Source organism: Argiope bruennichi, chromosome 1 (assembly GCF_947563725.1).
Source record: "Argiope bruennichi chromosome 1, qqArgBrue1.1, whole genome shotgun sequence".
Taxonomy (NCBI): Eukaryota; Metazoa; Arthropoda; class Arachnida; order Araneae; family Araneidae; genus Argiope; species Argiope bruennichi.
In genome coordinates, this window is record NC_079151.1 from 50,197,136 (window position 1) to 50,212,933 (window position 15,798).

Below are 15,798 nucleotides of genomic sequence, written 5' to 3' on the forward strand. Positions count from 1 at the left end.
GCTATATGCAAAGATTATTGGGATAATAAAACAATAAATTTATTCGAATACGCTTATTAAAAAATTAATTTAAACACATAAACTATCAAAAATATATTATATATTGAAGATTACGTTTCTCAGTGCTTAATCAGGGATTTCTGGATATTCAAAATCTTAATTCGAAGTAATTCTGTTTAATTCCTTATTACTTAGATACTCATGTTTAAATTTTCAACGAAATATAATAAATAGCCTCTTGGCTTTGGATTTAAATACTGAATCTAGTCTTAAAACTATAAAAAATGTAGCTATATGTAACGATTATTGAGATAATAAAACATTAAATTTATTATACGTTTAATACGTTTTTATTAAATGAATACGTTTCTCATTGTAAACATTATAAAAAATTAATTTCTTTCAGACTTTATTCAAATCCATCCCGTCAAGATGCAAGTAGACTTAATCAATGGAATTATGGAAACATTTTCTCCTCTCTCTCTCACCATTTTACTTGCAATTCCACTGCTGGCTTTGGCATATTTTACTATAAGATATAAGGATGTGCCTCCAGGTCCAATAGGTTTGCCATATTTCGGATATTTACCTTTCATGAGCAACGCTGATTGCCATCTGAAGTTAGATGCATTGAAAAAGAAGTATGGCGACATCTTCAGTTTCACGTGTACCGGTCGTCTGTACATACACTTGGGAAGTTTCAAAGCATTTCGCGAAGCTCTCGTATCCAAATCCGAATGTTTCACCGATCGAATGTCAGGTTACAACCTCGGAAACCAGCTTTCCAATGGAGGTAAAAAAAATATATTCAATTCTCGGTATGAACATTTTTTTAATTAATTTTAGCCAAGAGTGCTTTAAAATATCATCAAATTTTAATTATTTTATATTAATGCTGATTTTGTATAATTATAAAACCTGATATATAGAGAAGGAAATCTTTTAAGGCAGAAAATAAATAATTTCTAAAAAAACTTAATGAATACAAGAATATAAAACTTAATGAATACAAAAATATAAAACTTAAATAATACAAAATTGATTGAATCAAGGTAATAATGCATGTATGCATGTATATCAAACAGAAATTCACAAGTAATTGTTAAATAAATTTCTATTTTTTTTTTTTTTTATCTTTTGCAACTCTAAAAGAAATTATTTGTATAATTATTCACATCTTACAATAAAAGTAGTAATTTGAAATTACTTTTTAGCATTTGATATTTTTTATCTTCGTTACGCTCGAGGTCCACTAAAAATGTCAAAAGAGTGCATGATTTAACCAGATTAATTTACATGATTGCTCCCATTTTTGCTCTATTGTCATAACATTGTTAGAGTGCAAAAAAGGCCTTTTACAAATATACCTATTATGAAGAATAATTTGGAAATAATTTTCTAATATTCTTTTTTAATTCTTTTTGAAGGCATATCTTATTTGACTGGAGAACCTTGGTTAGCTATTAGAAAATTCTTTGTGCAAGTCATGAAAGAACGCGGCTCAAACTCCATCAAGTCCAATATAGCTGGTCCTTTGTACGATTCCATCAAATCTACCATCAACGATTTGAAAGCTAAGAAAGGGGAACCCATCAACTTGATAGAATTATTAACTGAAAAATGCGCCACGATAATGCGACTTACTTTGTTCGGTGAAACTGGAATAACGGAAGAACAGATAAAACAATTTAAAAAATTGTATTTTGGAAAAGTTATGAGTATGAGACCACTGAATATGCTGATGTGTGGGACATTTGCAAAGTAAGAACTTCCATTTTCTTTTATATTATTACCTTAAATAACTAAATATTAAATTAATCGTTATCTTGGCAAAAGATTTCAAATTCCCAAATAAACTACAGAACACCAAAATGCTTCAAAAAAATGTGACAAATTCTCTGAGAGAAAGATTTTATTCGAAATCAACGAAATAAATTAGAAATGTATTGATACGTAGTTAATTTTGATTTGTCACCATGATTGATGAAACATTTCTACAATCATTAAATCAATCTATCTAACCGCTATAGAAAAAAAAAAGGTTCCAGGTCACTTAATGATTATTTTCTAAACTTCTGCATCGATTCCTTCGTCTCAAATGTTAAATTATGATCCTAAAGCGATATAATGTATGAAAGAAATGCCTTACTACTGATATCGTATTAAATGCTAGAAAGAAAATCCCGTTCTGGTGACTTTCTTTTTTTTATTTGTCTTTTTGTTGTCACAGTACTAGGCGACAATATATCTTCTAGTAACTCAATGCTTTGTTCACTATATTTCAATGAAGATATTGAGTTCATGTGCGATATTTCTCATATGATTGCGACGATTCAGTCAGGCCTTCAAAATAATACAAGGTATCATCAACTATTGTGGACAGGTTTGGCCACCCTCATTTTTGCTTGATCCACATATCGGTTCTGCGTTATTAAAGTTCCTTGCATCAAAATCTCTTATGTTTTCCTAACATATCAGTCACTCCATAAACTTCCGCTATTGGCAATGAATTTCAGCTAAAGATCCTTTCTTTAGACATAAAATCTTATTACACTTCGCACTTTAATCACTGACCACGTTTCTGTCAATGCTGCCATTTTCTAACAGAAATTTTGAAGCGTTGCGACATAATTAATTCTGTTTACCGATGATGTTTGAATATTGTGATCATCTATTCCATTTAGATAAAGAATATAATTCGTGCATGGAGTTTTTTCCCCCTTTGGAAAACTCTTGTTACCTGATTTTTTGAATCCCCTACATATCTAATCTCAATTTGCATTAATAATTTCCCTTTTTCGTATCCCTTCAAGCTAAGGCTTTTCACACAATGTGTAACAAGTATATCTCACAAAATAAAGTATTGTACTATTTTTGGTGATAGAGTTTTTATTCGAAGTATTTAAGTGCATTTACAAAAAAGTGGTGTTTCCTTTTAATATTTATTTTAAACTCAACTCTTTAAAGTATTTTTTAATTATTAAAATCAGTAAAAATTGATGTAACTAAAAAGTTTATTTTTTAAATTTTAAAGAGATATAAAAAATATTTTATGCAATAATATCCACCGAATTATGGAGAAAAATATTTAAATTGTAATTAATTTTTAATTAAAATTGCTAAAGTTGTTTTATTGTGAAAAATCATCAGCCCAAGAGAGTTTAGAACAATTTTTCTCATTCTGCATTTCGTAATTTACTGATAGTAAATGCGAACATATAAGCGGTTTAGTATTAAATATTTCAAAACGGCGGGACCTATCATTCCATTGTTACAAAAAAAAAATGTTGATTTGCATAAAATTTTGATTCAGTTGGTTTTATTATATAATATTTTGAAGTTAAAAATTCGTTTCTTGATTTTCACTTAATAATAACGAGTTTAGGAGGACTAAATCAATATGAAACCATTAATGAAATGATGGGATCTTGAAATTAATTGGTTCACTAATATTAATTTTTTAAATAAATTTGAAATATATAATATATCGTTGTCTTTGCTTATTTCATCAACGATTCCAGAAAATATATTAATTCTATCGTTAAATTATTAATTCGTCAAATTTTAATTATTCTCAATTCAAGCATAATAGGAAAAATTTCATCTTATGTTTCTCTTTAGATACTTCATCTTCCCATTCATCCCTCATTTCTCTGAAGGCATCAAATGTAAAAACCAAATGATGGAATTGGTATATGAAATAATCAATGAACACAAAGCAACATACGATCCAGAGAACCCCAGAGATATCATAGACGAATATTTTAAAGAAAGGGACCAAAGACGAAGCAGAGGAGATTCCACAGCTGAGTATTTTACTGGTCAGATAATTTATTTAAAAAAAATCTTTGGGCAGATAAATTAACATGACTAGATGCAATAAAAACATTATAAAAACATCATAATGCTCAGGATTATTAAAAAATTTCGTCTTTTTGAGAATATTTCTTGATTTCAATTTGAGTATAAATTTTACAATAAATCTTTGCATTTAAATTTACTGGATAAACTTAATTTTAATGTGCATAGTAATGATAATTGAGATTATATTCAATATTTGCTGATAGTACAGTTTCAGTTCAAAACATTCTTTAATACAATAAATCTTTGCATTTAAATTTACTGGATAAACTTAATTTTAATGTGCATAGTAATGATAATTGAGATTATATTTAATATTTACTGATAGTACAGTTTCAATTCAAAACATTCTTTAATACAATAAATCTTTGCATTTAAATTTACTGGATAAACTTAATTTTAATGTGTATAGTAATGATAATTGAGATTATATTCAATATTTGCTGATAGTACAGTTTCAGTTCAAAACATTCTTTAATACAATAAATCTTTGCTTTTAAATTTACTGGATAAACTTAATTTTAATGTGTATAGTAATGATAATTGAGATTATATTCAATATTTACTGATAGTACAGTTTCAATTCAAAACATTCTTTAATACAATAAATCTTTGCATTTAAATTTACTGGATAAACTTAATTTTAATGTGTATAGTAATGATAATTGAGATTATATTCAATATTTACTGATAGTACAGTTTCAATTCAAAACATTCTTTAAAACAATAAATCTTTGCATTTAAATTTAGTGGATAAACTTAATTTTAATGTGTATAGTAATGATAATTGAGATTATATTCAATATTTGCTGATAGTACAGTTTCAGTTCAAAACATTCTTTAATACAATAAATCTTTGCATTTAAATTTAGTGGATAAACTTAATTTTAATGTGTATAGTAATGATAATTGAGATTATATTCAATATTTACTGATAGTACAGTTTCAATTCAAAACATTCTTTAATACAATAAATCTTTGCATTTAAATTTACTGGATAAACTTAATTTTAATGTGTATAGTAATGATAATTGAGATTATATTCAATATTTACTGATAGTACAGTTTCAATTCAAAACATTCTTTAATACAATAAATCTTTGCATTTACATTTACTGGATAAACTTAATTTTAATGTGCATAGTAATGATAATTGAGATTATATTCAATATTTACTGATAGTACAGTTTCAATTCAAAACATTCTTTAATACAATAAATCTTTGCATTTAAATTTAGTGGATAAACTTAATTTTAATGTGTATAGTAATGATAATTGAGATTATATTCAATATTTGCTGATAGTACAGTTTCAGTTCAAAACATTCTTTAATACAATAAATCTTTGCATTTACATTTACTGGATAAACTTAATTTTAATGTGCATAGTAATGATAATTGAGATTATATTCAATATTTGCTGATAGTACAGTTTCAGTTCAAAACATTCTTTAATACAATAAATCTTTGCATTTACATTTACTGGATAAACTTAATTTTAATGTGCATAGTAATGATAATTGAGATTATATTCAATATTTACTGATAGTACAGTTTCAATTCAAAACATTCTTTAATACAATAAATCTTTGCATTTAAATTTAGTGGATAAACTTAATTTTAATGTGTATAGTAATGATAATTGAGATTATATTCAATATTTGCTGATAGTACAGTTTCAGTTCAAAACATTCTTTAATACAATAAATCTTTGCATTTACATTTACTGGATAAACTTAATTTTAATGTGCATAGTAATGATAATTGAGATTATATTCAATATTTGCTGATAGTACAGTTTCAGTTCAAAACATTCTTTAATAATCTCTGACTATATTTTGTTCACACTCCTCAAAATACTGAGCATTTTAAAACTAACATAACATGAAACAATCTATCTTAAATTACCATGCTATTTTTTTTCTTTCTCTTAACTATTTCAAACGATAAATATTTAACTGCACTACATAATTTTAGTCAAACAATTGTTCAAATTGAATTCCTCATATTCCGTGAGAAGATTGGTCACACTTTGTAAGTAATCAAAAAAAATGTATATATTTCTACAGATGAAGCATTAGTGGGTTCCATAGTACAATTTTTGGGTGATGGCGTTTTTGGTGTTGCATCTTTCGCGAGCCTTTTTGTCAAAAACGTACTGGAGTTCCCTGAAGAAGAGGATAAAATTTATAAAGAAATCCTAGAAGTTATAGGCGTGGACAGGCAGCCTGCTATTGAGGACAAGAGTAAGCTTTGTTATTTCAACGCTTATGTATTGGAAACAATGCGAAACGCTGATTTCTTCAATGTTTTTCCCACATTGGAATGTACAAGTAAGTATTTAAAACATATGTATGAATCCTGATATATCAATTCGTATCAATATACGTATATCGTATCAATATACGAATATATCGTATATCAATATACGAATACTTTGGTCTCATATACTTTGTCCTCATATTTGTATTAGAAAATGTTTTAATAAAAGATGACTGAAATTTTGAAAACAAAAAAACATTATAATAATTAATCTTACAAGGAGAAATTAGACTGAAAAAACTCTGTTTTGGTCTGATTGAAAAAAACTGAATGATAATGTTTTAGTTAAACTAAAAATTCGTCTTTTCCCCTAAGAAAAAAATGAAGCAGATAGTTTTCGAATTTAAATGTTCAAATGAATTATTACATTTTTTTAACTATTACTTTCTTAGAACTTTTATTAAGAACGTTTTCAAAATAAAATATATTAACTGACGAAAAAAACACATAGCTTATTTAACTTAACTACTAATATAAAATCTTCTCTATTTCTTTCTGTATTCTTAACGATTGATTTTTTGTAACATTCTACTCTTGATACAATACGTAAAGATTTTTTTCTCGTCCATTATCTGCATTAATTTTAATTACAAATACAATTTTAGATTAAATAATTCTCTCAACAGTTAATAAAATAATTTCTGAAGATCAAGGATGAAAAGATTTATAATTTTAAATACTTTTTAGTGCCTCTTAATTCTACAGGTCTATACTTATTTTAGCATGTTACAAATAGTTCTATTTTTTTCAATTGAGATTATGATTTGAATTACTTTCATATCTTTAAGGAATAATTTTGGAGGAATAAGATTAAAAAGAGGAATTTCATTTCGAACTAAAATTTTTACTATGCTGATTAACTAAATATTTTGAACTAGACATTTCAGCATATATCTCTCACAAGTATTTTAATGATTTTAATGAATAATGTAATGTTTTTAAATTTTATCTTCATGCTGAAAATTTTATATTCTTATCTTATTTCTCTTGATACCATTTTTGTTCAACGCCTTTTTTTTTTTCTTTGCATTTAAAATTTGTGATTGTCATTGATTCGGTTTTATTGCCATTTCAATATTTTTTGTAATCTATTTTAATTTCAATTAAATTTTTAACCATTTAAAAACATTGTTGTAATATTGGTTAAAACCGCTTGTTGTTTAAGCGTAAATAGGACTGGTTTCTCCAAATTTTTTCATTGTTTTTAATTACCAAAGTCAATATTTTCCTTTTTCATATAGTCATAGTGATTTAATTTAGTTTATTTGTATAACGAACTATTTCAGACAATCAGATGAAATATACTTGACTATACCTTTTAGTTCTAAACGATAGTTAAATAATAAGAACGATATTTGATTCGGCAATTTCTTTCGAAATTTTCCATCATACAACGTCAAGTCTTTCCGGCGCTGCATGCTATGTTCAATAAGACTTTTTTTATAAATAATCGTTGTGGTAATCGTGTTTAATCATGTTAATCCTTCTATCATCAAATTGCTATTTTAGTCTTAGTCTCTCCGACTTTAAATGATCTTGAAAACTTTATTTATTGAAAAAAGATGCAATTTACTCAAATTACTTTTTTAGATAAACAAACTGTAACTGGAAATCACATTGCTATTTTTATCAAATTAATAAGTGTACGAATATTTTTAAAGTAACAAATCGATATAATATCATCTTATAGAAAGTAAATTAATATTAAATTATAAAATTATTTTTAATAGTATTTCAGGATAAAAACTGAAAATATGGGCTTAAAACGTCTTAAAAATGCTTTAATTTTAAATTAATCGCTTCGAATTCGAATTTTGTGATGGATCCAGTTTAAAACTAAACTCTTGATCTTTACATTAGATTTAATAATAAAAAATTGAAAAATAACAATCTGAAATCTTATCTTAGCTTAATAATTATAAAATCAATTCTAATAAAATTTCAAAGGCTTTTTTAAAACTATTATATTTTAATCTATTAGCCAAGCAGAACAACAAGTGTCCTCTGTATGAGAGAAAAGTTTTTAACTCTTTTTTTAAATTAGAAATCAATTCAAATGAAAAACATTTTTTCACTTCCTTGTTCAATACCTCACTGTAAATCTTTTCCTTCAGAGGAAACCACTTTAAGAGGATACAAAATACCAAAAGGGGCCATACTAGCTATGAACTTTTACTCGACCCACTACGATCCAGAAGTGTTTGAAGAACCTAAAAAATTTAATCCGTCGAGGTACATACAAACCGAAAGAAAAAAGAGGCCGGAATTGCCAGTCACGTTTGGAGTAGGTAAGTCATCTTAGTATAAATACTTTATATTGGCTATGTATGTATATACGTATGTTCCCCATCTCCTAAACTGACTCGGTAGATTTTAACAAAACTTTGTAAACTTATTCTTTAGGACAAGAGAAAGATAACTGTCAACTTCTTAGAGTGGAACTATTAAATATTTAGTTAATTAAAAATTTACTTAAATTTTGCCGTTTTCAGCAGTAATATCAAAGAAAATGTTTTTACTAAATATACTTTTGTGCCATCATAAAATTCAAAATTTTACTTTTTCAGAAATACCAAACTTTTTTCTATGCATTTTTTTTCTTCGATTTCAATTACTTACTTATTTTTTTTCATTTAACCCAGACAATTTTGATACAAAGTTAGACTTTTATCTGCTCTAGTACAAATCTCTTGTTCATATCTTGTGAAATGTTTTTATTGGTTTAAAGTAATTATATTTATCGATGTTTAAAAGAATCAAAAGAAAGAACTTAGTATATAAACTTCGTTTTCAAGATATTACAAATGACTAATGCCCAGAAGTAGACAATCGAATAATGTGATATAATAAAAGAATGGTGTCTATTATAATAATTTTATATAAAATTATTATATAGTATACGTGGTAGTACTTTAATTCTGAGTAATGCCAGGTACATCAATTGATATAGAATAAAATATAATGCTAAGCGTTCAAAACTCAAACGCAAATTTTAACTCTTTTAAAAATTTCTATCATATAAAAAAAATGTCCATTTTAACAAAATATTAAAACGAAGTGATTACTCAACTGATCAGTCGAATTATGAATGGTTTTCTCTCTATTTGTGATTAGTCTCATTTATTCTATTCTCTCATGTTATATCTGTCTTTATAATAATCTCTACCCTCATTTATAATTAGAACACTCTGTTCTTCAGGGCCCGTCTGCTGCATTAAAAAACAGAAACTTAAGTTTACTAACTCATTTTCCTCAAACTATAAGTGGAATAAATTATAAACCGAATTCAGTTAGCAGCTAATTCTTATTCTGTGAAAAACGTTTATTTGAAATTAAACGATAAAAACTAAGGTTTGTCATTTTCCATAAAGGATAAATGAAATTAATGACTTTATTGACTGGATTAAACAAGGGATAGTGCTAGACAGCGAAATTGAAATTAATTCATTTTCCACTTTCATAATTATAAAGAACCGAATCTCCCTCTTTAGACGCCACAACGAATAATATCAGAATCTGTGGTCGTAAAATAGTCCTATCACCCACCAAGAAAGTAAGAACCTGCTTACATATACGGCAATTTCTCATTCTCATGCCCGAGCTATCGACACAGGAACTTCATTTTCCACAAACGTTAAGTGGAATAAGTAGCTTAACGTAGTTACATTAAGAACGGGGCTCTTATCCTCTCTTAGAGATATATGTTCAAACTAAAATTATTCTATTTTACGTCAGTGACAAGTGAAATAAATTACTTAACATAGTTGCATGAAGTAAATGATTCTCAACATAGATCAAGCTCTCTTAAATGCAATTAATAAAAAACAAACACCAGAAAAAACAAATTATCCAAATTAAATAACGAACACATTCTGTAGAATGTATATTGTCATCCGTATGAGAGCGGTGCCTTCAAGTTACATTTCCCAATCGAAGCATGTTATTATTAGCAACTAAAATAGGATATATATATATATATATATATATATATATATATATATATATATATATATATATATATATATATATATATATATATATATATATATATATATTGTATAGTTCAACTATAATTTTGATAAGCATATATTTATATATGTAATAAGCCTTCATATACAGCATAATTTGTGGTTACTTTTTATAAAAATCTTACAATATTTAGAGTGATTTCTACAGTTTACATACATAATTTCAAAATCTACAAGCATGATTTTTTTTATGATGAATGATTTTATAATATTTTTTCTTAACTTATTCAAACATTCAAATAGGCCTGATAGCCATTTAATTCTACTGTAAATATTTCTGAATTTTTACTAACTCTCTTCCGAGATCAGTTGTTTACCCATAATATTAATCAGTTATGTAAAAGAAACTTTCATAAATTGCATCATATCATAACAAAAGAAAGCTAATTTAAATTGCACTTGCACAATGAATTGACAGCATTCGAATTGTTTAGTTTACTTGTAAAGTGGTGAAACTTTTGGCGAAATCGTTCTTGTTGTTGAAGATGGAGGCTTTGTCGTAGTTTTGAGATATCTGTGGAAATTAGAAAATGATAGGTAACAGAATTATTTATAGATGATGTATTTAGGAATTATAAACTTTCAAATAAAATCAAAATCGGCAAAATACATTCTGTGAGGAAAAATAAACTCTACGAAGAATTTTTACCAAGATAATAATAAAGTACATATAGATATATGTACTTTTCAAAAATAGAGGTACAGTTATCTCAGATGACCATTGATGATGTCAAACTGTCATGGACATTCAAATGAAAAAAGTTTAGAAATCGGTACAATGGTTGAGACCGTAGGCACTGTCAAGATTTTTCCGCATAACGAATGTAAAGTGAATTAGTGTTTTTGAGTTTATCTCGAAGATGGAGATTTTTAAAAAGTAAGTGATGATTCATAATATAATTAGAGGAGATGAGTTTTTCTACAAAAAAAATTATCGAGATTGGTTCAGGTTTTGAAGCTAAGAACTGGTTTTGATTTAGATTAAAGATTTTTTTAGTTGTTTTAGTAAAAACTTTATGATGTAAATGGTAAATGACGTCATTATTTGCATATAATAAACTATTCATAATTCAGAGTAGGAAAATAACAATAGAATACAAATACAAGATTTTTTGTAAATTCATGTATGTACACACACACATATTATATATATATATATATATATATATATATATGAAAGTATTTTTGATGCAAATCTTTTCAATGCATAGTGCAAGTGATGATATAATTCTTTTCTTCAGGTAAGCGAGCTTGTTTGGGAGAAGGTTATGTCATGATGCAAGTCTTCTTGCTTTTAGCAACATTAGTGCAAAATTTCCATCTCAGATTGCCAGAAGGAAAGAAAAAGATTACTGTGGAAGACTTTTTGACCGGAAAGTTACTCATTTGTGCCATACCAAGAGAAAAAAGCTGAAAGGAAATAAATGGCTACATTCTGAATGAAATATTTCTAAATGTTGCTATACTATTATATGCCATTCTTTTTTGCAAATGAAATATGATGATAAATAAATACTTATACAAGTATCAAGCATCAGTGATATTTAAAAAAATTAATTATTATAATATATATAACAATCGCTACATAATTTTCATTTAAAAAAATTGATTGAAATTCTTAGTGAAATTTTGAACAAAACTAAACAAATATATATATAAAACAATTCGCAAGGTTTCACAATCATGAGACACATATGCATATCTAGCATTCTATTTGCAGGTTACCTAGATAATCACTTCTTATTTTACTTTCTCGTATTTGAAGTATAGATAAACTATTGTATTCGTCTAAAAAATTCAACCAAGGAATTTTGACGATCTCCTGTGATACAGACCCCCAGAGTTCGCAAACTAAAGCAAAATTCTGTTCGCAAATTTACCAATGGTAATGTAAATACTAATCAAATTTGAGCTAATGTAGGCTAATCCAATCCAACAACTGTACTTTCAAAACCATGTAAATGCGACGACTTAAAAACACAATGACTCAAATATATTAAATTTGTTATGTGATTTTGTGACTACAATCCTGATTTCAATCGGGTGGGTAGAAACGCGTCTAAAACAGAAATTGTAATTTTGAATGCTATTAACCGCATGCCAGAGATTAATTCCAAAAACACACGCCAAGGATCACACGATATATCCAGTAAAACTGCTAAATTCACGCAAAAGGCTAATATTACATAACTTGTAAACCAATGACATGCAAGGCGCAAGGCAAAGTCCATATTTTTGGGAGGGAAGTTGGGATTTTAGGGAGTATGCAAGAAAGTCTTGGAGAGATCATTTCCGCTGGTTCATAGTTCATGATGTAGAGAGGATTTCGTGATAAAATTGTTGTAGAATTGGAAAAGAAGAAATAAGCATAGAAATCGTCATAGTGATATGACAAACGTAGTTCACATCGTCTAATATCTAATTATTGCGAACCTATAATATTGCTTTTCTGTGCAATTAGATACATTTTAATGCATGAAGTAATGTATGAACAATCTGTTTCTCTTTTGCCAATGATCGTTCTAAATTTTGAATTTTACTTTCAGACTCTCTCTTTTGTATGCTTGCATTTTTCGCAAGATTTTTCCAGTAGTCCATTCCCTTTAATTTTTGTTTGAAAGCCTTAATTTCTGTTTGAAGATTATCCAATGATCTTTTTGTTTGTAGCAGATCTTGAAACTGAGAATTATTTTCTTCTTTTATCTTTAGCAGTTCTTCATGTTTTTCTGTTAGTTTCATATGCAGAATCTGCCGAAATTTGTCGAATTCGAATTCATGCCGAATTTTATTTGTCTTCCATTGGAGGAAATCGGTTTCTTCCATTTTTTTAGAAGCTGTTTTCAATAAATCTCCATTATTCCGGTCTGGAATGTCACTGGTAATTTTAGGTGATACATTATCCTCCATTTTTGTTGTTTTGTTAGAAATAGGTCCTCTGTCATCAAGATCTTGAAGGATTTTCACATTGGACTTGTTAAATAGCATGTTGAAAATTAATTACAGCAAAAATGAAAATTCTTCCTCTTTGAAATCCTTAAAAATTCAAAATATTTTCTTATCTATCTCATGGACATTGTCACCTATATATTATCTCTTCAAATAACTTGTTATTTAAAAATAGTTAATGAAGTTAGTCTGTTTGGCAGGGCGTTGGATTCGCGTCCCTTGAGTTGCGAGTTCGAACCCCGCCGGCCGAAGTCTATCCGTGTGTATGGTGGCTGGCGCTCGTATAAATCTGTCGTGGTCACAAAGCTCTCCATGTCGAGAGTAATGCCACTAGAAGTATTGGATCAGGGGTTCACTGATTCAGGTCTAAATTACGATCTGTGGATGAGTGAATGAAATGCATGAAGGAAACCCGCCCCGTAAACAGGGTTATGACGTGTGTGTAGCTAAGTTGTACTCTTGGCCCTAGATGGCGCTACGGAAAAAACAAGAGACGCACCCGTGGCTTTAAATCACTGACTTCTAAAGTCAGGGTATTGTCTGTGACAAGTGCCATTAGAAACAACACCACCACCAAATTTGTAAAATTCTATCAAATTTTGAATGAAATCTATATAGAAGAATATCTATATACCTATCTGAATGTAAGTGAGTATGATAATTACAAAATGAAGGGAACTAGATAGATGAAGTGGGTATATAGATTAAACTTCTAAAGCGAAGATATTTACCAAATTTGGAACCAATTCCATCAAGGGTATGACTTACCCGTCTGTTCTTTTGCAAGCACGTAAAACACGAGTTCTGACAGTCAAATTTTGGGTTTGATCGATTACAAACAACGCGTCTAAAATATAAATTTGTGTTTCGGGTATTTATTGTTAAAATCACGAATTAATCTCCTAAAAATATCTAAGTATCTCACGATAAATAAAACCAGTTAAACCGTTAATTCAGTAAAACTGGCTAATTCACGAGCAAAAGTAGATTTTTTGTAACTATTGTTGCCAATCTCAGGCGCAAGATATTCGCGGTCTTACAGAATTTCAGGGGGGGGGGGTAATTTTATTAGAGAATATTCGAGAAAGTTTTGAGGAGACTAATCCCTTTGGTGTTACATTGTAATCGAACAAAAAATATGTTTCAACATAATTAGTGAAGCATTTATAGAATATTCGAACCTTTAGTTCAATATATTTATTAACATGTTCCCGATGTTAGCTTGTGGATGATTGAATTAAATTCAGAATTTTGATTTATTAGGTTTGTTTCATATATTTACATCTTATTATTTTCTTAGTAAATCGTTATAATCTATGTATTTGAAATATTAAGAAAAATTAATAAACCCGTTGTCCAACCCGAACCACTAGTCAGATTTCACCATTTTTTTTTCATAAGAAAACGTAGCGTCTAGATATATCTTTAGTACAGCCTGCCTTCAGTCTACCTTCCGATTAAGGATAGTAGCCTGCATTAAAAGAATGCTTCGCTGTACATTGACTAAGAGGAATCCCACGAGAGTTCATCAATACTTTCGGAAGTTATCCGTGAAAAACTTAAAAATTCAGTTAAATTTTTAATTAACTCAAATGTTAAAATTTTAAAAAAAACTGCCTTCGAACCTTTCAAAGTATATGTACCAAACTTGTTAGATGAAAGTCAAATGATTAGGTCGGTATAGTACCACCACAAAATAAAGCATACAGGTACACACACATTCATTTTTATTATTGGTAGGGATGGAACTGTGGATAAAGCTTTCATCTATGGATTATAGAAGTGATGTCCATCAAAACTGATACTGAATAATCGATTTTATGGTAATTTTCCTACATTGAATGGACTTTTCATTCAAATGTATTTACTTTTATATCCCTCTCGAGGCTGATTCAGCCATCTATTCTTATGGACTACTTGTGTTTTCACAATTCTTTATGGATTTTGGCGTCTAATAAAATTCGAATGGGAAGCTGCAATAGCGTAAAGTTCACTGTAAATTAAGGGTCACTTAATATTTTCTTAGTTTTTTTTTAACTGTAATTGTCCTCAGTGGTATACACATAGTGTCTGCATTGGATTACTTTTACTGAAAATATTATAGAAAGAAAAAAAAAACAGGCAACTGATGTTTTAGTCGCTTTATAAGAATAGAAATGTGTCTTTTGGATACAAATTGAACGGATCGAAAATTCAATACATGACTACAGTTTTGGTGCCAAAACTACATACCAAATGTCATACATCTAGCTCATTGCATCTTTGAGGAACTCTCAGGAATCGATAGACTAAGAGGCATTAAATTTTGACTGGCTGGTCTACAATTTGATCGAGATCTTGAATAACAACCTCATACTAAATTTCATCCAAATTTTCGTACTATCGCGTTCACATTCACGTGGTTGGATAGATAGATGTTCTAATTTGATGTAGTCCATTCTTGATACAATACATTTTTAGTGTAAAGATCCCATGCTAAATTTACATACAGCAATATCAAATAACAGCTTAGCTTCTCTAAATTTTCTGAGGTTGGAGTCAAACTTATACGAACATTTTCTGCTTTTAAACATTATTAAATTCCTTTATTTAGCATGATAAGCTTTTACCATTAGTAAAATTCTTTTGCTGGAAATAAGAGG

At 28.2% G+C, this 15,798-nt stretch overlaps 1 protein-coding gene across 1 annotated transcript in view; it reads left to right on the forward strand.

Annotated features, from left to right (window-relative positions):
* Positions 1–11,724, forward strand: part of LOC129972623 (uncharacterized) — a 37,067-nt gene extending 25,343 nt beyond the window's left edge. The window contains exons 11-16 of the mRNA XM_056086830.1: positions 407–793; positions 1,428–1,761; positions 3,622–3,821; positions 5,930–6,193; positions 8,297–8,470; positions 11,452–11,724. Coding sequence (XP_055942805.1) covers positions 407–793; positions 1,428–1,761; positions 3,622–3,821; positions 5,930–6,193; positions 8,297–8,470; positions 11,452–11,624 — 1,532 coding nt within the window. The 3' untranslated portion in view covers positions 11,625–11,724. The remainder of the gene's footprint in view (positions 1–406; positions 794–1,427; positions 1,762–3,621; positions 3,822–5,929; positions 6,194–8,296; positions 8,471–11,451) is intronic.
* Positions 11,725–15,798: the final 4,074 nt, after the last annotated feature.